At 38.1% G+C, this 27,567-nt stretch overlaps 1 protein-coding gene across 40 annotated transcripts in view; it reads right to left on the reverse strand.

The window, feature by feature from the left end:
- LOC105033980 (CBL-interacting protein kinase 24) overlaps window positions 1-27,567 on the reverse strand; it is a 160,102-nt gene that overhangs the window by 29,100 nt on the left and 103,435 nt on the right. Inside the window, exon 1 of one of the 40 annotated variants that reach the window (XR_012140337.1) lies at window positions 8,430-9,303. The exons of 37 other annotated variants lie outside the window; for them this stretch is intronic. Coding sequence is in view for 2 of the 3 variants with exons in the window: in XM_010908981.4 (XP_010907283.1) it covers window positions 8,430-8,588 (159 nt within the window). In the remaining variant the exon portion in view is untranslated. Of the gene's footprint in view, window positions 1-8,429; window positions 9,304-27,567 lie in introns of those variants that run through there. 2 more of the 40 variants (XM_010908981.4, XM_010908980.4) reach the window with 2 other exon arrangements.

Consider the following 27,567-nt stretch of genomic DNA (forward strand, 5'->3'; position numbering starts at 1 on the left):
TAGCCGCTAGGTGGCCGTCGTGGCTGCTGGGTGGCCCAAAATTCCCCGCAACTACTGTGAGTTTGAAACATAAGCTTCATGCTTGTTTTATCAGATTTTTAAAAAAATCCAATACAGTGAAACCGATAATAGATTTTCCAGCTTCCCCAATCTCAACTCCCTCCTCTACCCTTCTCTCTCTTTATCTCTCTCTTCTCGCATCTCACAGAGGATCATGGAGATCCAAAGGCTTGGCAGCCCTCCGACAGCCTCGATAGGCAACCGTCGACCTTCCCCTCTCCTTTCGTTCCCTCCTCTCTCTCTCTCTCTTTCCTTCTTTCTTGCTTCGTTTTCACCGGCATTCTGAATCAGGCCATCCAAACCGCACCGATTAGCTACCGGTACAGTTCAGCATGCCTCGAATGGTCCAGTTCGGACTGGTTCGGTGAACCATTATAGACTATTAGAATGCTGTTTGACTAAGCAAAGCGATAACTCCTAAATACAGGTGACTACAAAACGACCAAATTAAATCAAGTCAACTTGGGATTTACATATAGGACCATTAACTTGTAAACATGCTTATTAGTTTTTTAAGCAAAACAAGCAGATTTTTTGAGGAAAAATAGTGCAACTGCACCACCATTTCATGGGAAAAAAATGAAATTATGAACCAGAGAGAAGAAAGGAAGAGGGAAGGAGAAAGAAAAGAGTGATGATACGAAGTCAAGCCCCAACCCAACAAAGATTATTGGCTCATTGAAGGTCCCACCATCACAACTCTAGGAGCACTCAACATCCACACCTCTCACGAAGTAGACCCTCCAAAACACAACAAAAGAAAAGCCCACCCAAAACACTCCAAATACAGAATATGATTAGGAGATTACTTGCCTCACCCAATCATCAAACCCAAGAACCCACTCACAGCGGTCTTCTTCCTCTACTCGCAAACCCTAGGGAGATCAGCAGCCTCCTCTGCTACTTCAGTGGAGCCGCCTTCCTAGCATGGAAGCACATAGCATCAACCAGACAAGCACCGTTGCTGCTGACTTCACTTTCTTGGAGAAGACCTTTGCATTTCTCTCATGCTGTACCACCAAACAAAAGCCTCATTGAAGAAGTCCCATTCTATCTATGATCTCTTTGGCATCCTCCTTCGCTGCCACTCCATCGACCGTGATTTCACATACCTTGGATGTGGAGCAGGCTTTTGATTGTGCTCCAAAAGGTGTTCGACCAAATGACACATGAAAAATGTGCTCCACTGACTCCAGCCGGACACCACACAGCATGCAAAGGTATCCCCCACCCAATTTTGCTTCCTCAAATTGTCCATTACGAGCATTTTGTTTTTGACCATTAGACACTTAAAAATCTTAACTTTAAATGGTGCTACGCGCCCCTCCACAGATAGGTGGCCATGGGACACATATGCTATCATTGTTGAGAAAACAATAAAAAGCCTTCACCAAGAAGATCCTACTATTCTACCATCTCCAATCTCGCAAATAGGTTATAGACTACTTGGATCAGGCAAACTTGAACTAGTTCCAGAAAATCTTCCATCTCACATCAATAGAAGTCTATTGAACTTAATATCCCATGTCCCTGGATCCATCTCTCTACTAATTTGGTAAAACAAATGTGGGAATCGATCTATTAGAGTGCTTGATCCCCCCCCCCCAAAATGATTGGTCCAAAATTGAGCTCACGACAATTGCTTCAGCCCACATCACAAAAACTAGTGCAACTTTGATGATCCCCTACCCAAAAAGGAGTTAGTCAATTCAATAATTGAAGCTTGAATTCATGGGCTCGGACCTCACACTGTTGACACTCCTAAACACCTGTTGCCGACCAAAAGAAGGGTGGTCCAAAATTAACCATAGCCATCGACCTAGCAAAAACATGTTCTTCTCCTGGGGATCAAGTATCCACAATTCACACCGTTCCATGGTTTTGTACAATCCCCCATTTAGCCAGAGCAAAGCTTTGTCTGCAATCATAGTTCTTTAAAAAAAAACCCTTGGAGAGCGGCATCAATTCGTTGAATTACTCACTCCAATAACGAGAAAAAAATGGTATACAAAAAGATGAAAGCATAGAGAGAACGAAGTTCACTAATACTAGTCACCCACATAAGATAGCACGCTGCTCTATGAACCTGATGGTCGCCTCTCCAGTTGTTCAATGACCAAAGCCCAATCTCTACATTGGAGCCTTCAATCAAACAACGGCAAACTCAAATATTTTATGAGCAGAGATCCCACCTTACAATTCAAAATTCTATCCAACATCTTCCTTTCTCTATCCACCTTCCAAAATGTACCAATATGCTTGTGATAATTAACCTTCAATCCTGATGGCCCTTCTAATAGATATAAAATCATCTTGAGATGTCCACAAAAAATCACCATATCAATGCCGTATGGCAATTTTAAAATGCCTCCTAGTGCCAACTACCTGTGCAACTCAGTCAAGAGCTTATATTGAACAACATTCGACAACATCCAGGGGAAGGCATCTAATGTAAGGGCAAACAAGAGCAGCAGGGGGGGGACCATCGTTGTCGGCACATGACCGTTTGGCCCACCTATCCATTCATAGATGGTGAGATCCTACCCAAGCATACCACAACCACCATCTAGGTAATCCATTTATGACCAAATCCCCTTGCTCACGGCGTTTCATATAAAAAGTTTTATCATATGCCTTCTCAAAATCTGACTTCACTAATGCTCCCTCTTGTCAACAACAAGTGAAGGCCATACAAGTAACGCTATCAAGAATGAATCTTTTTGGAATGCACTGTGAGTTGGCGACCAACTCTTTAGCAACAGCCCAAAGCCTCATAGTAAGCACTTCAGTCACAATCTTGAAAGCCGCATTCAACAGACTAATGGCCCTAAACTGTAGCAACTAACAAGCCCCTCCACTTTGGGAATCAAAACATGAGCATAATTTAGACCATTTCCTTCCTTCAACAGGTTGTAGAACTCTGAGTACATTAGTAGCAAGTCACCTTTTATATTATTCCAATTTCCATTACCTAGTCATTCTTGGCAATCCGAGGTCTTGGGAGGGGTAAACTAGGGACAAACCTAATTTTTGGCATTTTTCTATACAAAGTGGCTAGCCCAAGATATATTGCACCACACAATTGACCCTTTTTACCATATTCCAGTACCTTTGGAAAAATAGAAGAGGAAACCTGTCCGACCCTAACACCTTCTCCACACCAAGGTCAAAGGCAACTGCTCGGGCCTCTCCATGAAATCATCCTCCGACAGACCAAGATTCAAGAGTCCATACCCTAAACCATATAGGGCTGACCAATGAGCATGCAATCTCCATTGACTCGGCATATAGACCACATGCCTAAAGTGCTCATGCATTGCCTCCAGGATTATTGGCTAATCAATAATTTCCCTCAACTCTAGTTTGAAGGGAGATCATGAAATTCCTTTGGCACTTTCCCAAGGCTATGTGATGGATGAAGGTAGTGTTTGAATCACCCTCCTTCAGCCAAAGTGCCAATGACTATTGCCTCCACATGATTTCCTCATGCTTTAACATTTCTTGGAGTTCATAGCTTGCCTCAGCTCTCAAGGATCTCTCCATTTTAGATAAAGGCCTATTCTCCTCTGCATGCAACCAGGTGATTGAATCAAGTTCTACTTTCGAGCCTGCATGCTACCAAAATTTTCTTAGCAACACCTTCAAAGCAGCCTCTAAGTCTTTTACTTGGCCCCCTCGCAGCACCACCGCTCGGCTCTATTGCTCTCCCACCATTCCCATAGTGGAGAGTCGAAGTGTACCGCCTCAATCCACATCCCTACGAACCGAAAGATGCAATCCAGCTTGAAGCTACCATCTACAAATAGGAGTGCAAGGATGTGATCATATCGGTGCCACTTTTTATTGCAGACCAACAAGTCAGGATATTGCCCTTTGCACGCGAGTGAAACTAAAACCAACCCAACTGAGCCAAAATCAAGGATCATCGAAGATTCAACCAGATGAATCACCTCCCCAACATGTAGAGATCCATCCAAGATCAGCAGAACCAATACCCGAATCCATGCCGGCCAGCCAATGGTGCGAGCCGATGCGGGTCCGTACTGAACCAGACCAGTGCGAACCGATACAGGAGAGAAGAAAAGAACCAAGAAGAAGAAAAAGAGAGAAAGAGGAGAGGGGGAGGGATGGAGAGGAGGCCGAAGGAGACACCGACGATGGACATAGGGGGCAGCGAGCGCACTCAAAGGGCCACCAAGACCTCCGCTTCCTCCGCCAAATAGTGGCTGAGAGAAAGGGCGGGAAGGAAAGAAAAGGAGGGAAGTTGACGAAGAGGCCACTGGAGGGCCTTCGGCTAGCCGTCATGACCGTCTAATGGCAAAATTGCAGCCCATGACTCCGTGGGCATGAAACAGAGGTGATCGCCCTTGATTCACAATTTTTTTAAAAAAATCCAACCATAGTGAAACCGACAATGGATATGCCGGCTTCACATCATTTTAGAAAAAATGTGATGAACAAGTGCAATCACCCATGTTCTATGGCTGCGGCTCTGTCTACACCTTTTCCGCTGCTCGATAGCCACGGCAGCCATCCAGCATTCTCTAATGGCCTCTGCACTAGCTGCACCTTCCTCTGGTATCATCGCTCTTCCTTTCTCTCTATCTATCTCGATTAAATGCCCTATCGAACGACATGGAGCCACAGATGCGGCCCTCTGACAGCCTCGACGGACCACTGCCAGCCCTCTGAGGGTGGCGTCCCCTTTTTTCCTCCCTTCCTCTCTCTCTTCCTCTCTTTTTCTCTCCCTTATTCGGTGTTCCGATTCGAAAGGTCCAACCATCTCATTTTGCAGCTGGTACAACTCGGAACATCTAGAACCGCCCAATTTGAGATGGTTCGATGAACCATGGATCCGCTCATCTATAGGACAGCTAAAAATCTTTTAAACAGCTCCATCTCCTATTGAGCTCCCAGTCTTCCGTTGCACTTCACTAAAATCCTCATGGCATTAAAATCAACACCTATCACCCAAGGTAAGCAAACTTGTCCCTTCACCTGAATTAACTTCTTCCCAAACTTAGTCTTCAATTGACGATCAACTAGTCCATACACCCACTCATCATCTAATTAAAGCCATCCACTACATTCACCCACAAATAGGCTAAACTTCTAATGCCACTCTAAAAGCCCAATGCATGTATATTGGTTCCACCTAATCCAAACACCCCTAGAGCTTCCCACCACATTCAGCACCCTCCATTCCTTTATCATTACACCACCAACAATCCTCAGGACCTATTGAGATGGATCTACCAGCTTGATTTAATGAAGACAAATCATATCTCCATTTTCAAGCTTAAGAATGTTCTTAACAGCCTTATTTTATTCACCTTCCCTAATCCCCTCATGTTCCAAGTGAATAGCTTTATCTACTTGTCATCGGCTCCACCTAGCCAGCTCAACTTAAGTGCTCCTCAACAACCCTATCCATAGCCTGCACCCTCTTTTCTTCAAGCTTCCCAAGTTTGTTTATGGCTTGGCCCGTAGACCCGTTCTCATTCAAATTAAACTCCACGTTTAGCTGCTAGAGTCACAATTTGATCATTTGATAAAGAATTTAGGACCAATGCAATATCATGCATTATGTTAAGAATAGTCGTATCACCTAATGCAGGATCCTTTAGAGATCTATCCTCAAATTGCAACCCATTAGCATTCAATTGAGCTAGAATTTGAATGCTTCTTCAAGGTCCATCCAATGATCAAGTACCACCAGTATCCTCCATAGGTTGGGATGCCTCTAAGCCCCTCTACCAGTTCTCCACTATCTCTCCTATGGACTTCCTCCCCTACTGGGTGTCCACTACTAATGATGATCCTACATTCAAAGGCTTTGGGGACAAGATCCAGAGAGTGCACTCAAGCCATCCAAACCAATGGTCTCATCAGCCAACCCACCCAAAGTCTCACTTGTACAAGCATGGTCCACTCCTTCACTTCTTGGTTAGGCCCATGCTTACCACAAAGCCCACCAAAGCTAGGGCCATTACCCAAAATGGAGGATTAGTAAGAGGCACTCATGCGGCCTACCCCTCTGTCTGTCACCTGCCCCACCCAGCTCTCCTCCCCACCTCCAGTTGCTTACATGTGTCCTCCACCAATCACACACCCTCTTTCTGACCAAATCTCGCACAGATCTGCAGAGGAGAGAGGGGAGCAAGATGAATGGAACCCTCGTGCCTAATCAATTGCCCTACTATTCACCACCCATCAATGCACCATTCTCTAATGGAAGATAGGGGTAGGGGCCTAATTGGCATTGTGACCACCACTTGCTCCCCATGCCTTGTCACCCTACCAACGAACCTGGATGTCTCACCAGGACAGGGTTTCTATTTGGGGGAATTAGAAAGCTCCTACCTACAGAGGGTTCGATTAGTCTTATTTTGACATTTACTTTTCCCATAAACGATACCAGAAAACATGACATATTGTAAAAATAAGGTGTGCAGAATAATCTGACATTGCGATTCTAAAAAAAGAATCAAACATAGTGACATTACATAGATTTGTGCACATAATGTAATGAACAACCATAGGACCTGATTGACATAAAATCAATAAGGGTGTTGCTTGATGCAACATTAGCTGACACCTTTTGTACCGAAGTCCAACACATTCTCATCGAGTAATGATGCCACTACAGTTTGCTGTTAAAGGTGCCTCACAAAGTCCTACAATACTCAAGTGTTCAAAGCATCCAACATGTATAAAAAGCTGAACTTTCACATATTCATGCCATCTTGCTTGTGACTGTAGAGGTGTCTCGTTTCCTAGACCACCAACAATGGCACAATGTTCTCACTGTACTTTGCAACAACTAATCTTTGTTTATAAACATATCTCAAAAGAGGATCTTACCATGGGAAACTCAAAGGCTCTGTCCAAATGTGGGGAAGTAAAGCAAGGGCCACAAAAATGAGAAAATAGGGACAGATTATGCCTAAAATTGAAAGATGAACGTGCCTAACATGAAATTTACCTGCTACACTTGTTCCTAATTGCTGTACAGTTTTTAAGATCTCTCCATTATTTCTAGAACTCTGCTGCAATACCCTTCCTGGTACACAAAATCACTAGGTCATCATGACTTCGAAAAGTGTTTTTCTTGAAGCAGGTTTAGCTGAAAGTCCTGTGCTGTGTCGTCTGCTAGCAGTTTAGGTTGTGCTCTCAGAGGCTTTTGGTCTAATACATTGGATGCATGTGAAGACATCAATATTGAAAAAAACTCTAGAATAAGAAAAGAGAGCCAAAATTCAGCAAACAAAAATAATAGAAACTATTTCTAAAATAGAAAACAAAAAAGAAACTATACAAAAAGAAGTGCCAGGACAAAGCTGAAGAGAATGCCAAGACAAAGCTTTGTTTAGATTGAGGGATTCAGAGGGAAAAGAAAGGGAGGGGTTCCCTTTTCCTTATTTGGATATTAATTTTTGAGGGAAGGAGAGAGAAAGGGAGGGGGGATACCTCTCTCCCTCCCTTTCCCTCCGTTATACTAGTTTTCTAATTCCCCCAATTTAGAGGAATTGGGAGGGAAAGGAACATGTGATAGATTAAAGAAAAAAAATTCCCACAGATCTTAAAATAAAATTAGGGTACAATGATCTTTTTGATTTAAAATATCTATCCTCTTTCTCCTTTCCTTTCCCTTATGAGGGCTATCCAAACAAACATGATGTTCCCCCTCCCTTTCCCTCCCCCTTCCTTTCCTTTCCCTTATGAGAGCTATCCAAACAAAGTGTTAAGGGATTTTTTTTCTCTCTCTCTCTTAATTCACTGTCAAATTAATGTCGTTCATCCACCTTAAACACTCAATCTCAAATCCTGCACTGAGTTACTAAAATCTGATATTAAAGGAAAGCAGCTGATTTTGAACAAGCAACTGCTCCCGATATTAGCATCTGCCTCTAGATTTCCAAAACGTTCGCTTGAAAGAACTCGGCGGCGTGATGATTCTGAGTACCATGGCATGCTTTGGATTGCATATCTTCAACTAGGTCCCGCCCCTATTCTCTCTCTCTCTCTCTCTCTCAGAGTTTAAGACTGTTTGGGATTTAATGAACAAGCAACTGTAATGAAATCAGGATGTTTTGGACTTGACGTGAGAACTGTATTAATTGAATTAGAAAAACATTAGAAAAACCCTGTTCCCAATATCATCACGGAACAACCTATACCGAAGAAAACGGGCAGCAAATGCTGATGTTTTCTCCATGCAACGTAAAGGTCTTTCCCGTTCTATAATTATCCGTCAAGATAACGCAGAGAGCAGGGCATAAAAGAAGAGGGAGCAAAGATTAAGGGGGTGGGGGTAAAATAGCGAGAAAGAAACAACAAAGAAGAAGAAGGAGAAGGCGAAGGCAGACCTGATGGACCATCTTATGCTTGAGGATGGTGGTCTTGGCGAGGACCTTCATAGCGACGCTTTCTCCGGTCTCGCTGTTGATGGCGAATTTGACCTTGGCGAAGGTGCCCTCCCCGATGGTCCGGCCGACCTCGTACTTGCCGACCTTTCTGGCCCCCATTTATCGCCCTGCGCTTATTATTCCTCGACGCTCATTGGAGATCTCCCCGCCCCCTCTTCTCGCTGGTCAGCAGCGCACCGGAGCCCCCGCAAGAATTTCTTCTCCTTCCTTTTTCCCCTCTTTTTCCCAAGAAACAGAAGAAGAGAATGAACGTATCTTGCCCTTCCCCCAAAACTAAAACAAGGTCAGGTTGCCTTCATGAGAGAAACAAAACAAAGCACCAGAAAAAGAAAAACAAAGAGAAGGAAGGGGAAAAAAGGAACAAGGAACGAAGAGATGGGGGCTGAGAAGACCGGCGGCGGAAGGACTTTTTCTTTGTTTTCTTTTTCCTAACGAGAGAAAGGAGGAAGAGGGAGAGAAAGATATGTCCTCCCCCTGGGAAGAAACCCTAGGCCGAGTGTATCGATTTATCGATCCGACAGCAAAAGTGCGAGAGGGAAAGGAAGAGAGCGAGAGATAGAAAGGAAAAGATCGCAGGAGCCGATCCCGGAATCCGGCGATACAAGAATCGAGGAGGATTTATTAGACGCAGCTCTTGGCTTCGCGGCGAAGAATGGAGACTTAAGTTGACAATCTCCAGTCGCTCCTTTCTCCACCCCTCCACGTTGGCTGGACCAGATGATTGATTTATCATCGAGGAGGAGTTAGAGAAGGAAAACAAATACAAGAGAAAACACCGCTAGATTACTTTTTTCAAATTTGCTGACATTGTTAACCCCGGGAAGGAGGCCATTTCATAACGTAATAATTCTTGCTTATACGAAAGAAGATCATGACCTATGGGTTCGTTAGTTGATCACTGACGCTGGTAAGAGTTAGAAGACTCAAAATATCATCTATCTCTTTGTTGGCTAGTTTGCTAATAGAATTTTTGCTATTCCTATTACTATACATCAAAGCAATTTGAGAGTCTGAAGCCGGTCATGCTACCCCAAGACTCCAATCAGATATTTTATTGCGATGTGCAAGCATGTATTTGAGTAGAGGAACGAGGCTGCATGCTTGAATCTAGCAAGTAGAGGCTCATTATAGGATCAGATTCTTTCTCTGGAAGGTTGCCTGAGACTGGCTTCCTGTTGAAAAACTGACAGATGCATAACATATATTTTAAATTTTTTTTTACAGTGAAAAATCAGATTAAACAATTTAATTTATGCTACATGCTTAAGATCTAATTTTAACGTCTATCCTAGGATCTATAACATAATATAATGCATATACATGATCTGAAAACAAAATTTGCACATATGACATATCAAATATGTAATCATAGATCTAATCTATGCATCAATCAAGTTCAGAACTCGATATCTTTGCATGGATAGAAGGACTTCGCGTCTGAAATTCGTAAACTTGAAGTTTGCTCATAGCCGCGTAGAATATCCAGCCTCTACAGGTGATCCATTCGAAATCTTATGCTGATCTGTCATCTCGAAAGTGTTAGCTCACATAACGATTTTTGGATGGCTGATCTATTTTTTATCTTCAGACATCATGGACTCCTCCGGATCTAAAGAAGAAACTTATGGAGGATCAGACGCTAGTTCAGAGGGAGGCGAACTCTCTTCTCTTTGATTTTTTCTCATCCCAAAAATCCTAAAATAGATTTCTAAGACGCTCACCCAAGAGGAGAAGAAAGTCCTCTATGATCACAAGCCAATGATGGCCATCCAACCCAAGACCTCACACCCCAAAACTCTAGCCTCAATGATCTCTATATTCTGATTGTTGTCTCACAAAAATCAGGGGTTTATATAGATGAGGTGTGGAGTTATTTGGATGAGAATATATTTCTTATATGTACGAATTCAAATCAAATTTGAATTCAATTGAATCAACCAATTGATCCAAACTCTTGATCCCTATCAAGAGTGGGCGACTTTTTAAGGTGGAGATCCATTATGCCAATTTGAATTTGGCATTGGGAAGGGCATGCACGCAAGTGTGGTCGGTGGTAGTGAAGATTCCAACTTGTTTTGGACTCTAGGGTTTCATCCAGTAGGTCTCCAACCTAATCAAACTAAGTTAAACCAATTAGATCAATTTGAATCCAATCCAATTAGGTCCCAACATAATTAAATCCTAATCAAATCAAAATTTAATTAAGCCCCAGTCCTGATCAAATCAGAAACCATTCATCCTAGATAATTAGGTCATTTTAATTGAATCCAATTCAATTAGACTTGAACCAAATTATTTTGCTCAACTAAATTGAGTTAATCAGTAATTTAATTACTAATTAATCTTTTTATAATAGATTGTAACTTTTGCATAAGGCTAACTATCAATTGAATTGACGATTAAATCTTAAAATGATTCTTAATTATTAATCAGCCATGTGATCAATCGATAACTTCTTTTGAGTGTGACCCAATAGGTTCGAATCTAAATTGATAGCACAGATGTTGCTCCTAGATTGATTTTGATGATTACAATACAGATTGAAGGGATACAAATAATTTTAAAATTGAAAAAGTTCTTATGCTCTTCAAGGGCAAAATCGTAATTTCACTAAAATCCTGATTTGATAGTATCATTTGATAGAACAAATGATTTGTAAACTATTGGTGAAAATTTCATTGTATTTGACTTATATTTTTGAAGTTATGAAGGTTTGAAGTGCATGAGTCGACTCATGAGTCAACTCATGGCACTGTGAGCTGATTGGCACGCAAAAATTCTCCTTGGCATACTAGTTTTCTGGCTTGGCACGACCTGTGAGTCGACTCATGAGTCGACCCACAAGGCATGAGTCGACTCATGAGTCGACCCCTGCTGATTTGAGCCAAGAATTTCCAGAAACACTTCTCTGGTAAATGCAACAGAAGTCGACTCATGAGTCGACTCCTGTAGCATGAGTCGACTCATGAGTCGACCCCTGCGACGGAAAATGTCAGCAACGGCTATTTTTTTGCCCATTTTAATTGCCTTTTATGCTTCATAAAATTGCTCTAACGGCTCTTTATCTGCCTAAATTGTTTTTCTTGCTTCTAATGTCATAAAATACTTTAAATAGTGAAAGAGATTGCAGATTAAATAGCAGATCAAATTGGAGAGAAAAAAAAAAAAGAAGATCAATCGGCAGATCAAAAGTGAGATAAAATTCATTGAGAGGATCCACGAGATAATTTGAGAGAAAAAGAAAAGAGGATCCAAAATCCATACGAGAGATTGTGAAAGAATTCAAGAGCTTTCAAAGAGAGGATCTTTCAAGCCTATTGTTCAACCTTGATCTAGAGATCTTCCAAAGCTTTCAAGAATCTTCAATCAACAATCAACCTCTTCTCAAGTATTCGTTCAAGCGTTCATCCACTTTGAGAAAATTCGAAAAGGGTTCTTCATTTGAGTAAAGTTTTTATTGTTATATTCGCTCATTTAAAGGAGCTGTTATTGTATTAATCTGTGCTCAAAATTTTCTAACTCTTTGTGAGTTTTTGTTCTTGTTTTTGGAGGATTTCCAAAACAAGGAAAGGTTGATCCGAACCTGAAATCGGAGTGTTTTGGGTTTACTTGTACCCGAGAAAAAGTGATCTAGCTTGGGATAGCTAGTGTCGGAGTTTCCGACGTTTTGTATTCAGGTTGAATACAAGCATAGTGGATTGAAATTTCAAGTAGGAGCTTGGGAGTGGATGTAGGTGCAAGGTTAGCACCGAACCACTATAAATCTTTGTGTTTGTGGTGTGCTTTATCGCTTCACTTTATTTCTTTATTATATTCTTGCATTCCTGCTTTAGGTAATTAATATTGAATTAAAGTCTTTGTTTTGTTCTTCATAAGTAATTTGTTGGGCTTAAAATTTTTAGAAACCCAATTCACCCCCCCTCTTGGGTTGCATAGCTGGGCAACAAGTGGTATCAGAGCCCGGTGCTCTAGCCTTCTTTGATCTAACAATCAAAGAGTCAAAGATCTATGGCAACCCATGTTGGTACTTCTCTAGCCGAGGGCAATCAACAAACCGACCTCCACTTTTCAATGGGTTAATTACACCTATTGGAAAGCTCGGATGAAGATTTTCATACAAGCACTCGACTATGATATGTGGAGTATCATAGTAAATGGTCCTCACACACCCACCAAGATTATAGATGTGAGGAGTCAACCAAACCCGAGAAAGAATGGGATGAGGTTGACAAGAAATTGGCACAATTAAATGCCAAAGCCATGAATGTTCTTTATTGTGCACTAGATGCTAGTGAATTCAATCGCATTTCTACTTGTGCATCTGCTAAAGAAATATGGGATAGGTTAGAAGTAACCCATGAGGGAACAAATCAAGTAAAAAGTCTAAAATAAACATGCTTGTACATAAATATGAATTGTTCAAAATAGAGCATGATGAGTCCATAACTGCATGTTTACTCGTTTTACTGATATAATTAATGGTTTGAAGAGTCTTGGCAAATCTTATACTAACAGTGAACTTGTAAGGAAGATTCTCAGGTCACTGCCAAGAACTTGGGAAGCCAAGGTGACTGCCATCCAAGAAGCAAAGGACTTGAACACTCTACCTCTAGAAGAGCTTCTTGGATCCTTGATGACTCATGAACTTAGCATGAAGCAACATCAAGAGGATGAAGTCAAAAAGAAAAGAACCATTGCCCTCAAATCCACAACTTCGCCTGATTATGAAACGGATGAATCTGAAGATGAAGAACAGGATGAAGAGATGGCACTCATCACCCGAAAATTTAAGAAGTTTCTAAGAAAAAGAAACAGGGGATGAGAAAGAAATTCACAAAAGGGAACAAAGCAAAGAAAAAGAGAAAGATCAACCCCTTACATGCTACGAGTGCAAGAAGCCGGGACATTTCAGATCCGAATGTCCACAACTGAAGAAAGGTCCCAAAAAGTTCAAAAAGAAGGCAATGATGGCGACTTGGAGTGCGAGTGATGACTCAAGCTCCGACGAGGAAACCTCAACAGAACAAGCCAATCTGTGCCTGATGGCACATGAAAATGAGGTAACTTCTGAATCCACTAGTGAATTCACATTTGAAGAATTGCATGAAGCATTCTATGATTCAATTGATGAATTAAAGAAACTAGGGAAGAAAAACAAAGAACTGAAATTGGAAAATCAGTCCTTAGTGAAACAAGCTGAAATTCTTTCAATTAAAAAATTCACTTTGAATCAAGAAAATCAAAACTTAAAGGATAAATTAACAAGCTGAAATCTATAGTAGATAAGTTCACCTTAAGTTCAAACAAACTAAATATGATCCTTGAAAATCAGAAAGCTATATATGATAAGGCTGGACTTGGCTATAAACCTCTGAAGAAACAAAAGTTTCTGAAGGATATTTATGTAAATTATCCAAGTAACAAGTCTACAAATATTACTTGTTTCAAATGTGGTAGAATAGGACATAAATCATACACATGCCTTAAATCTACCAATACAACTATAAAGAAAATATGGGTTCCAAAAGGAACCATTCTGACTAACCCAAAAGGACCAAGAAAGCTTGGGTACCTAAGACAGATACTTGACCTTTGCTTGCAGGTGTGTCTAGCATCCCAAGAAGGAAATAGGAAATGGTATCTTGACAGTGGATGCTCGAGACACATGACTGGTGATGAATCACAATTCATCACGCTTGATGCTAAGGATGGAGGGATGGTCACCTTTGGAGATAATGGCAAAGGAAAGATCATCGGGATAGGTAACATTGGTATCACTCCCTCCAAATACATTGAGAATGTTTTACTAGTTAAAGGTTTAAAGCATAACTTACTTAGCATTAGTCAATTCTGTGATAAAGGGTATAAAGTAGTTTTTGAATCATCTGTTTGCATTGTGACTAGTCCTATTAACGATGGCATTAAATTTATAGGACATAGGCATGGCAATGTTTATATGATAGATCTGAATGACTTAGTCAAATTAGACATGCAATGCCTAGTATCCTTGAATGCTAAAATCAATGAGACTAGTTGGATGTGGCATCGTAGACTTGCACATATTAGCATGCATTCTCTTTCAAAATTAATTAAAAAGGATTTAGTTCTCGGTTTGCCAAAACTGAATTTTGAAAAGATAGAATTTGTGATGCATGCCAACTAGGTAAACAAACTAAAGTATCATTTAAATCCAAAAATACTGTTTCAACTTCTAGACCATTAGAGCTCTTACATATGGACTTATTTGGACCAACAAGAACCACCAGTCTAGGAGGAAAACGATATGGCTTTGTAATTATAGATGATTATTCTCGTTTTACTTGGATTTTCTTTTTGGCTCACAAAAATGAAACTTTTCATATTTTCATTAAATTTCATCGAAAAGTCTCTAATGAAAAAGGTTTTTCAATTCAAAATATTAGAAGTGATCATGGAACTGAATTTGAAAATCAAGATTTTGAAAATTTTTGTGATGAAAATGGAATTGGCCATAACTTCTCTGCTCCTAGGACACCCCAACAGAATGGGGTAGTTGAAAGGAAAAATAGAACCTTAGAAGAAATGGCCCGTACCATGCTTTGTGAAAGCAACCTTCCAAAATATTTTTGGGCGAAGCAATTAACACAGCATGTTACATTTTAAATCGTGCTTTAATTAGACAATTTTTAAAGAAAACCCCCTATGAACTTTGGAAAGGAAGAAAACCAAATATTGCATATTTTCATGTTTTTGTTGCTGATGTTTTGTATTAAATAATGGCAAAGAAAAACTTGATAAATTTGATGCAAAATCAGATGAAGCAATCTTTCTAGGTTACTCCTCCACTAGTAAAGCATTTAGAATTTTCAACAAAAAACTTTAGTAGTTGAGGAGTCCATACATGTTGTTTTTGATGAATCTAACGATCTTCCTTCAAGGAAGAATGAGGGTGTTGATGATGCAGAGCCACTAATAGAAGGTATGAAGGAGATCACTCTGAAAGACTCAGCAACTCCAGAAGACAAGGATCAAGAAGACGAACAAAATGAAAGGGTGAAGAAATTCAAGAACAACCTCAAGTACAAATGACCTACCCAAGGAATGGAGGTATGTTCACAACCACCCTAAGGAGTTAATTATTGGTGACCCTATGCATGGGGTAAAAACCCGTTCTTCACTTAGAGATATAGTTAATCATTGTGCTTTTGTATCTCATCTTGAACCTAAAATTTTTGAAGAAGCTGAAAATGATCATAATTGGATTAATGCTATGCAAGAAGAACTTAATCAATTTGAAAGAAATAATGTTTGGACCTTAGTATCAAGACCTAAAGATTATTCAATAATTGGCACAAAATGGGTCTTTAGAAACAAATTAGATGAGCATGGAAATGTAATTAGAAATAAAGCAAGACTGGTTGCTAAGGGATATAATCAAGAAGAAGAATTGATTTTGATGAAACTTTTGCACCTGTTGCTAGATTAGAAGCTATTAGACTTCTACTGCATATGCTTGCTTTATGAAATTCAAATTATTTCAAATGGATGTTAAAAGTGCATTTTTAAATGGATATATTTCTGAAGAAGTATATGTAGAACAACCCCCTGGATTTGAAAATCATGCTTTTCCTAATCATGTCTTTAGATTAAATAAAGCTTATATGGATTAAAACAAGCACCTAGAGCATGGTATGAAAGGCTAAGCAAATTTCTACTAAATAATGGTTTTACAAGAGGTAATGTAGATACAACCTTGTTTATTAAAAGAAATCAAAATGATATGCTAGTTATACAAATTTATGTTGATGACATAATTTTTGGGTCTACTAATGAATCCCTTTGTCAAGACTTTGCTAAGCTTATGCAGGGAGAGTTCGAGATGAGCATGATGGGAGAACTCACCTTCTTTCTCGGACTCCAAATCAAACAATCAAAAGAGGGAATCTCATCACCCAAAGCAAGTACACCAAGGAACTACTCAAAAGATTTGGAATGGAGAACTGCAAACCAATTGGCACACCAATGAGTCCCTCATGTAAGCTTGACAAGGATGATGAAGGTAAAAGCGTAGACTTAAAATACTATAGAGGTATGATTGGCTCATTATTATATCTAACTGCAAGTAGGCCTGATATCATGTTTAGTGTTTGCTTATGTGCTAGATATCAATCTAATCCTAAAGAATCTCATTTGAATGCTGTTAAAAGAATCCTTAGATACTTAAATGGTACTCAAACTCTAGGGTTATGGTACTCTAAGGACTCACAAATTAATTTATTAGGATATTCAGATGCTGATTTTGCTGGATGCAAATTAGATAGAAAAAGCACAAGTGGAACTTGCCAATTTCTTGGAGTTAACCTAATCTCATGGTTTAGCAAGAAACAAAATTCGGTGGCACTGTCTACGGCTGAGGCCGAATACATTGCAGCCGGAAGTTGTTGTGCTCAAATCTTGTGGATTAAGCAACAACTCGAAGATTTTGGAATTAAACTTAATGAAACACCAATAAGATGTGACAACACAAGTGCCATAAATCTATCTAAAAATCCAATTCAACACTCAAGATCTAAACATATTGAAATAAGACATCATTTTATAAGAGAACATGTTCAAAAAAAAATTAATTCTTGAATATGTTTGCACTGAAAATCAATTAGCTGATATCTTTACAAAGGCACTTAGTGAGGATAGACTTTGTGAAATTAGGAGAAATCTAGGAATTCTAGATCCATTTGCCTAAAATTTCCAATTTCCAAAGAATTGATTAGAGCTCAATTTTCAACATCTATCTTGGTCCCAAAAGCTCAAATTTATCATTCCAAAAACTTATCATTGAGCAAAATTCCTTCACTCAAATTTCAAATTTTTTTGGAATTTATTCACATTTTTCCTGATTTTCTGAACTTCATGAGTCGACCCCCATGAGTCGACTCAATGGCAAACTTGTAAATCCCACCAACTTTCAACGGGTTCATTGTTTTTATACTGAAACCCTGTTCGTGAGACGACTCATCTTCTCATCGTCCTCCTTCCAAAAGCCGTCCTCTCCAAACTTTTTTTTCCAAGGATCCAACTTGAAGCAATTCTCCCTCCTCCTCTCCACCAAAAATCGCCTCCTTGAAAAGGAATTTTTTGTGCTTTCTCGCATTGCTTGGCGCGGTTGGAACGTGCCCTAGCACTTTACCGATCTTCCAAAATCCACTTCTTTTCTCCACAAAATCCTTCTTTACTCTCTTGTGATCTCTCCTCCACTCAATTCAAGTCTCCTTGCCTGCTACTATATTGAATATGGCTCCGAAGATGAAACTTCCCCAAAGAAGAAAGTCAATCCGTGAGCCTGAAAAATTGTCAGAAAGAAAAGGCATGCTCAGTCTTCAACTGCTCCCACTCCAGTTTCAACATCTGCTCAAGGTCCCTCTCAATCCTCCATAAGCCCCAGTGTAAATCCTCTTTCTGATAGAAAATAGAAACCGAGAAAAATATAGATTTTCGGTTCTTTGAGAAAGAAGGTTTTACTTTTGCAAGTAAAATTAAAAATCAAGGATGGGAACTCTACTGCTCCCTTAAGGAAGTCACCTATGTTGACCTAGTTAGAGAATTCTACCAGAATCTACATTATGGAAACGGGTCAGTGACTTCAACTGTAAAGGGAATTGATATCTGCCTGGATTCTAGGATATTGGGAGAAATACTTCAGTTGCCTAGTGAAGGATATTCATATATGGAACTCCCAATTAAAGAAGAGGGATCAGAATTATTTTAGGAGAAACTTATTCAAAAATTTAAACAAATTGGAAGCAAAGTTTTTGTCCATTGAGATGAGGGTCCTGCATCAGATAGTTTCAAAGCTCTTCTTTCCTAGGAGTGGTAGACATGACTTACTTTCCAGCAGAGATGTATGTGTCATGTTTCATGTCATCACTCAGACCCCCTGAACCTCCCTGCACTTATGATAGAGGCCATGAGAGAAACTTTGAACAGATCCAAGGCACACTTGCCTTATGGTATGGCCCTTACTAGAATATTTAGGAGGTTTGGAGTTAGCTGTGAGGGGGAGGCATCTACCAAACTCTCACATATGGACACTTTCAACCAACACAGCCTGCACCGAATGGGAATTACAAAGACTGTTGGTGGTTGGATCAAGGGCTCTGAAGAAAGAGCTGAGGATAGAGCTGAAATAAGAGCTGAGGACAGAACTGAAGGCAGAGTAGAAGAAGAAGGTCCATCTTCTCCTGTACATGACTTCAGGGCAGCTTCACCAGATACCCAGTTCATTCCTGATACTGAGGCTGGCCCTTCAGAGTTTACTAGGATGCCCACACCAGTGTATCAGCCAGAGAGCAGAGCACCTCATTCAGAGTTCAGACTGGCTGACGATCAGACGAGCATATTTCACAGCGTGTGGCTTCTTTGCTGTCTAGCCAGTGGGGTAGTACTTCTTTTGCACCTGGAGCCACCTCTTCTGATTAGACCATTACTCCCCACATCTCCACTGTGTTTCAGATGATATCAAATCAGTCCATCAGGATCCAGCAGCTTGAGGACACAGTCTGGAGACTTACTGGCAGAGTTCTTGACTTGCAGGGGCAAGTCCTTGCTTTGGCCCATCCCAAACCACAGGAGTCAATCATTGAGGTCACAGACCTCACTGCAGAGGCTGGTAGGCTCAGAGGAGCACTAGAAGGTGGATATGAATTACTGAGGAAAGAAATTCGAGGATCGAGTGAGCATGCTACCACTCAGTTCACTGCTCTACTTCAATCTGTTTTCAGAGCACTGAACGTACTTGATTCTATTAGACTCATCCTTTCTGTTCAGTCCTTAGCATCTCAGCATTCTCAGCCACCCAGTTCATCTCGCTCTCCTGCTCGTGGCAGAGGCAGACGGGGTAGAGGACGCACTTCTGATCCATCATCTCCTCACCTATATCTGATGACTCCGATCATTGACTTATCTTGATCATTTCTAGATCCTAGGTGTTAGTGTCTTGTTCTAGGATCTATACCTTGGGGCCATGTATTGACAATTAGCTGGTTGAATTTTATTTTATGTATTGAAACAATTATGTTTTTAATGGAATCATTTTTCACTTATATTTCTATCTTTTGTAATGATGTTGATCATATTATGGTTATATATATTCTTCTTGTTGAAAAATTATCTTCTCTTTGTTGTTGTTTGCTGTTGATAATTGCTATATTAAGGGAGAGCAAACTTCTGTGATAAACTCTAAAAGGGAGAAATTAAAGAATGTTTCAGAAAAAGGAAGAGTTAACCATATTTGATGATGTCAAAAAGGGGAGAAATTAAACAAAACAAAAACAAAATTGGAGATATTAAACAAAAATTGGAGAAATTAAATATTTGAAGATATTAAACAAAAATTAGAGAAATTAAATATTTGGAGATATTAAACAAAAATTGGAGAAATTAAATATTTGGAGATATTAAACAAAAATTGGAGAAATTAAATATTTGGAGAAATTAAACAAAAATTGAGAAATTAAACAAAATTTTAGAAATTAAACAAAAATGGTATTTTGAGAAATTAAAAAAAAAATTGAGAAAATTGATATCAGGCAGAATTTAAACAAAAAGCAAAATCATAAGTACAATGCAAATAAGTAATTTTTTATATGCTCTGATATATTTCAAAATTCAAACTTGCTCAGATATATCTTTTGAAATTTACCTTGATACATCTTAAGAAATTTGATTTACTCTGATACACCCTAAAATTTCTTTTAACTTGCTCTGATACATGATAAAATTTAATCTGATACAGTGTGAAAGTTTCTCTGATATTTGCTCTGATACAGTGTGAAATTTTCTCTGATATATTATAACATTTACTCTGATACATTGTAAAATCTTTTCAGATAACATTGTAAAAATTATTGTTCTTGCTCTGATACATTGCAAAATTTATTTCTTTTCTCTTGCTCTGATATATCTTAAGCTCAAAATGAGTTAATACACTTAAGTTCAAAATCAACTTTTAAACATACTTTGGCACACATAATTTTTTTTCAAGCACATAAGTATTTTTTTTGCTCTGATGCTAAATCTAAAATCAAATAAAAATGGAATTTTCAAAATACAGCTCAATCTGATAACAAAAACAAGTTTTCTGCTCTAACACCAAAATCACATACAAATTATTTTTGTATATGACCATTTATATTACATGCCAAAAGAATCATACTCTTTTCAAGCATATACACCTATAATGGATTCTTTTGAAATTAATGCATTAACATAAATGTTTTTGTTCAAGTATTTTGTCATCATCAAAAAGGGGAGATTGTTGCTCCTAGATTGATTTTGATGATTACAATACAGATTGAAGGGATACAAATAATTTTAAAATTGAAAAAGTTCTTATGCTCTTCAAGGGCAAAATCATAATTTCACTAAAATCCTGATTTGATAGTATCATTTGATAGAAAAATGATTTGTAAACTATTGATGAAAATTTCATTGTATTTGGACTTATATTTTTGAAGTTATGAAGGTTTGAAGTGCATGAGTCGACTCATGAGTCAACTCATGGCACTGTGAGCTGATTGGCACGCAAAAATTCTCCTTGGCACACTAGTTTTCTGGCTTGGCACGACCTGTGAGTCGACTCATGAGTCGACCCACAAGGCATGAGTCGACTCATGAGTCGACCCCTGCTGATTTGAGCCAAGAATTTTCAGAAACACATTCTCTGGTAAATGCAACAGAAGTCGACTCATGAGTCGACTCCTGTAGCATGAGTCGACTCATGAGTCGACCCCTGCGACGGAAAATGTCAGCAACGGCTATTTTTTTGCCCGTTTTAATTGCCTTTTATGCTTCCTAAAATTGCTCTAACGGCTCTTTATCTGCCTAAATTATTTTCTCTTGCTTCTAATGTCATAAAATGCTTTAAATGGTGAAAGAGATTGCAGATTAAATAGCAGATCAAATTGGAGAGAAAAAAAAAAAAAGAAGATCAATCGGCAGATCAAAAGTGAGATAAAATTCATTGAGAGGATCCACGAGATAATTTGAGAGAAAAAGAAAAGAGGATCCAAAATCCATACGAGAGATTGTGAAAGAGATTCAAGAGCTTTCAAAGAGAGGATCTTTCAAGCCTATTGTTCAACCTTGATCTAGAGATCTTCCAAAGCTTTCAAGAGATCTTCAATCAACAATCAACCTCTTCTCAAGCATTCGTTCAAGCGTTCATCCACTTTGAGAAAATCCAAAAGGGGTTCTTCATTTGAGTAAAGTTTTTATGTTATATTCGCTCATTTAAAGGAGCTGTTATTGTATTAATCTGTGCTCAAAATTTTCTAACTCTTTGTGAGTTTTTGTTCTTGTTTTTGGAGGATTTCAAAACAAGAAAGTTGATCCGAACCTGAAATCAGAGTTTTTGGATTTACTTGTACCCAGAAATAAGTGATCTAGCTTGGGATAGCTAGTGTCGGAGTTTCCGATGTTTTGTATTCAGGTTGAATACAAGCATAGTGGATTGAAATTCCAAGTAGGAGCTTGGGGAGTGGATGTAGGTGCAAGGTTAGCACCGAACCACTATAAATCCTTGTGTTTGTGGTGTGCTTTATCGCTTCACTTTATTTCTTTATTATATTCTTGCATTCCTGCTTTAGGTAATTAATATTGAATTAAAGTCTTTGTTTTGTTCTTCATAAGTAATTTGTTGGGCTTAAAATTTTTAGAAACCCAATTCACCCCCCCTCTTGGGTTGCATAGCTGGCAACAACAGAAATAACTTTCTGAACTAATCGATGTAACCATCTAGTAATGAAATCCAATGTCTGAATAGTTCGAATGATTGCAAAGCAATATTCAAGAATCTACTAGCATATGGTTATCGTATAATTCATTCATTTGATCTTAATGCTCAAGACGACCTAAGATTTAATTATCAATCTTGAAATAGTCAACCATATTATATTTCAATCTTTCAAATCCATCATATAGATTATTCTGACTAAGATTTTACTAAATTAAAATATACTGATGCATTAACTCCTACTTATTCGAAGGGATCAATATCATCTTGACTCACGCACTGACTTGACAAGTATTTGACTACATCCAAAAATCTTTCATCATTGAATTAGAAATTTAGATAGTCCAATATTAAAGTACAGTGAGTTACTTGCAAGACATCGTGGTGATCTCAAATCGGATAGATACTTATATCCATACCCTTCGTGACCTATTCTTAATAGTAGAGTACTCCACAGTTGATCACGTTCGGTTAAATATACTCCTACATTCCACTGCATGCTATATCAATATCTCTATACTCCTTGATTAAGAGGACAACCAATCCATATAACACACAATGACATACACTTGATATCGTTATCATTCTACTAATAACATAACATTTGGTCGGAACAAGTTTAAGGACTAAATCTTCTATTTAAATTAGTCCTAAAGACTTTATCATAACCCAGAAGTTCATATTAAAGATGAAAATATTTATGATGAAAATAGTCAAATATTTTTTTATTATTAAATAATTCATATATAAGTACAAATGAGCACAACCGTCAACATACTGACAATTGACTTTGAGACATAATTATCAACAATTCTCACTTGGACTAAAGTCAATCAGTACAGTATCGTATATCCATCTTTATTTTATGATCTTCAAACTCCTTGACACTAAGGGCTTTAATAAATGGGTCGGTCGGATTCTCTTTTCCATCAATTTTTTGAAACTCGACGTCATCTCGATCCTTCCGGACTAGGTGGTAGCAATGCAGTATGTGCTTGATATGCAGATGAGACTTCGATTCTTTTACTTGAGCAATGACGCTAGTGCTATCGCAGTATAACAGGATCAAATAATCCAGAAAAGGTGCCACTCCAAGCTCGTCGATGAACTTTTACAACCATACAGCTTTTTTCACAGCAACAGATGTCATGATTATTAGATGTATATTCTAGAAGTCAATATGGCTGACACATTATAATGAATCTAGGATATAATTTTATACTTAATATATTGATATGATCAATAAAAGGACAAGTTTATTTTTCATTCAAGTGTGATGTGTCCTTGAATCGTCCATGAAATTAGCTTTCGATACATATTCTCAAAGAGTTGAGAATTAGAGATATGTATTTAATTTTTAAATACTTTCGATCATAGAATCATCATGAGAATGATGATCGATCTGAAAAAATCGATGCACAGATCGCTTCCTTCAAGATAGATGAGTCTCTGATTTATAGTGTAGAGATATTGGATGACGAGTGCAGATAGTTGCTAGAAAATAACTAGTACTGAGCATGACCATACGAGAGATCATTTAGATTTCTATTTATTCATCAGTGATTGTCTCGATGCTGTAGTTGTGTGATTAATTTTTTGATCTGAGATTGTACTACTGCTCACAGTATGACTGCTAAAGTTTGATTGACACATAAATATGTGTCTCAATGAGCCTTTGTAGTGGATGTTAGCGATAGTTGATCCACTGTAAGAGTAGAGTGCGCATCAAGATGAGATCTATCAATCTTGATAGAGAGGAGTAGTCCTATGAGATTTGAAAGGCTAAAGTCCGAGAATCTATGGCCATAGTAGTGTGATTGATGGAAAAAAATTTTCATAAAAATTATAATTAGACTTGAGCTGATCGAATCTATCATATGATTCATGATAAGGTTTGATGATTTATCCATGACCTGTCATCTAGTCGGGACTCATGATAGAGGAACGAATCACACGTTAACTACACCTTAAGGTTCATTTTGGTTCTACTGGATTGTCACTACATACTGCTAGGTGTCATTGATGGATTGTGAGAGCTTACTAGGATTATCGGATTATTTTGGATCGACAATCCTTGATGAGTTAGAGTAAAATTATTCCGACCCATTGAAAAGAGTTTCAATGATACTTTAATAGAAATCATTGTATATCTCACTATCAGATAGAATTAAACCTATGGGATTACACAATAAAAAGATTAGGTCTGAAATTAGCAATTGTACTTATAAAATATCAATTGAGCTTAGAGAAATCCGATTGGGTTCAAGATAACCTTGCTAGCACATGGTTGGATCCAATTTTTTCTTTCTATTTAGATTTCTTATTTGATAAGATAATTCAAATTTAATTATCTGTTAATAACCTAAATAAATTAGATTCATTAGACTTCAATTGTTAGGTGTCTAAGATTTTGGATCAATTGAATTAGGGTGCAAGTCCCTAATTAATATTCCTTGATAGTTATTATGGGAAGCCACCTTGATTGGATCAAGTTGGGTGCATCCCATGATTAGAAAGCTTTTTGATTTTATATGGAGCATCCCTTGGGTGCAAAAGAGGGTATGAAATAATTGGTGCAAAGGCTCTAAGACTTGGTGCCTAATAAGATTCATAATGTAAGTTGAATAATTTAAATTATTAGAAAATCTAATACAAGTAGAACTTGTATTATGAGATTGAATAGGATTCAATCATTTTGTCTATTTAAAGAGATCTCCCATATGGTCCCTAGAACATCCAACCAGCAAGCCCCACGCCACAAAGAGATCCCCCCACGCCCTTTTTTCTCTCTCCCTCTCTTCTCCCTTAGCATCCCACACGCCCCAAGCTGTTGGGCATCCCACTTCTTTTTCATGCCCAAGCTGTTGGGCATCCCATCCTTTGCTGGTTCCTAATATTTGGTAGCAGCACAAAGCAAGAGAGAAAGGCAAGAGAAGAAGAGAAGAAGAAAATCAAGGAAAGAGATCAAGTGTTGATTGCAATCCAGGCTTCATTCAGATTCAGCAGGCTGGATTTTTTTAGAAAAAAAAATTCAACTTGAAGAGGGCTGTTTCAGACTGATCTCAAGTAGATACCCATAGAGACTAGATACTTGTATGGCTAGAAAAAAATCTCTTCTCTTCCAGATCCAGATTTGAAAAAAGGGATTACAAAACAGGTATACGATTTGATCACAATCTAAATTTCAGCATATATCAATTTCAACACATAAACTAAATCCTTATGGTTTTATGATTTTATGCATACATGATTTCGATTAAAAGTATTTTAATCTTGTATTCCACTGTAGTGTTTAGAAAATAAAATTTTGAAATATACATCTATACTCCAAACCTCGAATTCTAATAGTGATATCAGAGTTACGGATTTCATATTACTGAAATTATCATACATGTTTTGAAAAAGATATCAAAATCTAATTTTTTCTTGATACATGAGATGTATAGATGAATTTTTAAATCTAAAATTTAATTTTGGATTTAATTTTAGAATATATAGTTGATATGTAAAAGTATGCATAGATCTGAATTTTGATCTAGAATGATTTCTAGTTTATATTCATATGATATGTAGATGCATGCATAAATTAGAAATTTTATATGATTTGATTCATGATTCATATATGAGATATGTAATTGTATGCTTAAGGTCATAAAATTATTTTTGATATGATCCATGATTAGTATATGAGATATATGATATCATGTAATAAATCTGAATTTTATTTAGATCTGTATTTTACATGCATATATGTGATACATTTTGTATGTTAAATCTAAAAATTATTTTCATGATTTAAAATTTATTTTTATGTAAAGAATTTTGATCTAAAATTTAATTTTAAAATCTAAAATTTGTGTTTGTGCATAAAAATTTTGGTTATGGAAAAATCAAAAGTTAGTCATATAATAGGATTGCATCTAAAATTTATGATTGAAACTATATCAGTCTAATTCGATTAAGTAATTGATCAAATCGAGTTGTGTTAATTAGGATCAGATCAATTAAGTTAAATGATCATGTAATTATTGTTGATCAAATCGATTGAGTCTCGTATGTAGAATTGATTAACCTAAGGACCTAATTTGGCTCAATGGTTTGAGCCAGATTCGCTTGAGTTAATCTGTTTGGACCAATTGACCTGTTGGTGCTTAAGACAAGTAATTGAGACATAGTTATTTAATTGGTTCCATTCACTTATTTAGCCAATTTATTGATGTCTAAGAAAAGCAATGAGGGGACCTCCACTGATCTTCACTTATCTGGCTAATTTGGAAGATTGGGTCTTGAATAAGGTTGCTTGGCGATTTGGTTTAGTCTATGTTAATTAGATCGATCATATGATGACTAATTAGATGAGATCTAAACCAAATCTCTCTATAAATATTAAGTCCATAGGTCTTCCACCATTGTAAATGAGCAAGCGTGCTACGGACGTTGATTGTTCTCAGCTAGTCACAGTGGTTCAATTGCATCGAGAACACACAACCACTCTATTAGCAAAGAGTTACTCTAAGATAAGGATGGGATTGAGCCTAATAACTGTTAGACGAGCAACCCAATGACGGCCTTACATCTGCTTGTGAATGGTGGGTCGGGCTTAATTAAGGAGTGTGGTCAATAACTATTAGGTGAGCCTACATGACTTAGAGATCAAGTTGCTGCAACATGCTTAGAGAAGCATCTGGGTAAAGAGTTACCTACGCATCAGTATACATGTTACCAATAACTGTTAGGTGAGGTGCATGGCATCGGTGGGATTGCAGCACCCACTAGAAATCTTTTATCGCATTAGGATTTTCGTTTTCCATCCGGGGAGTGGAGGGATATGAAAAATTAGTGAGAGTCGTTATTTGCATCTTAAAATCCTAAGAAGTAAATATAATATTGAGTACAAAAGTCTAACTTGAATCTCTACTCTCGCAGTTAAACAATGTCAGCCTCAAATCTTTTAGTCTGTATCCTTGAAACCAATCATTTGATTGAAACAAATTACAAAGACTAGCTCAGAAACCTCAAGATTATCCTGACCTTAAAAAAATTAAGTCATGTACTCGATCAAAAATTCACCATGTTACCAAACCATCCTACTGTCGAGCAAAAAATTATTTTCGAAAAGTGGATGGATGAAGACAGTCGGGTCAAGTGCTATGTACTGGTATCAATGTCAAATGAGTTGCAAAGCCAACATGAGCATATGCCCACTGTCAGGACTATAATAACTCACCTGCAAGAGTTGAATAGTGAGCAGAGCCGTACTGCACACTTCGAAGTATCCAAGTGACTCTTCAACTTGTAGATATGCGAAGG

This window comes from Elaeis guineensis, chromosome 3 (genome assembly GCF_000442705.2).
Source record: "Elaeis guineensis isolate ETL-2024a chromosome 3, EG11, whole genome shotgun sequence".
In the NCBI taxonomy this organism is placed as follows: Eukaryota; Viridiplantae; Streptophyta; class Magnoliopsida; order Arecales; family Arecaceae; genus Elaeis; species Elaeis guineensis.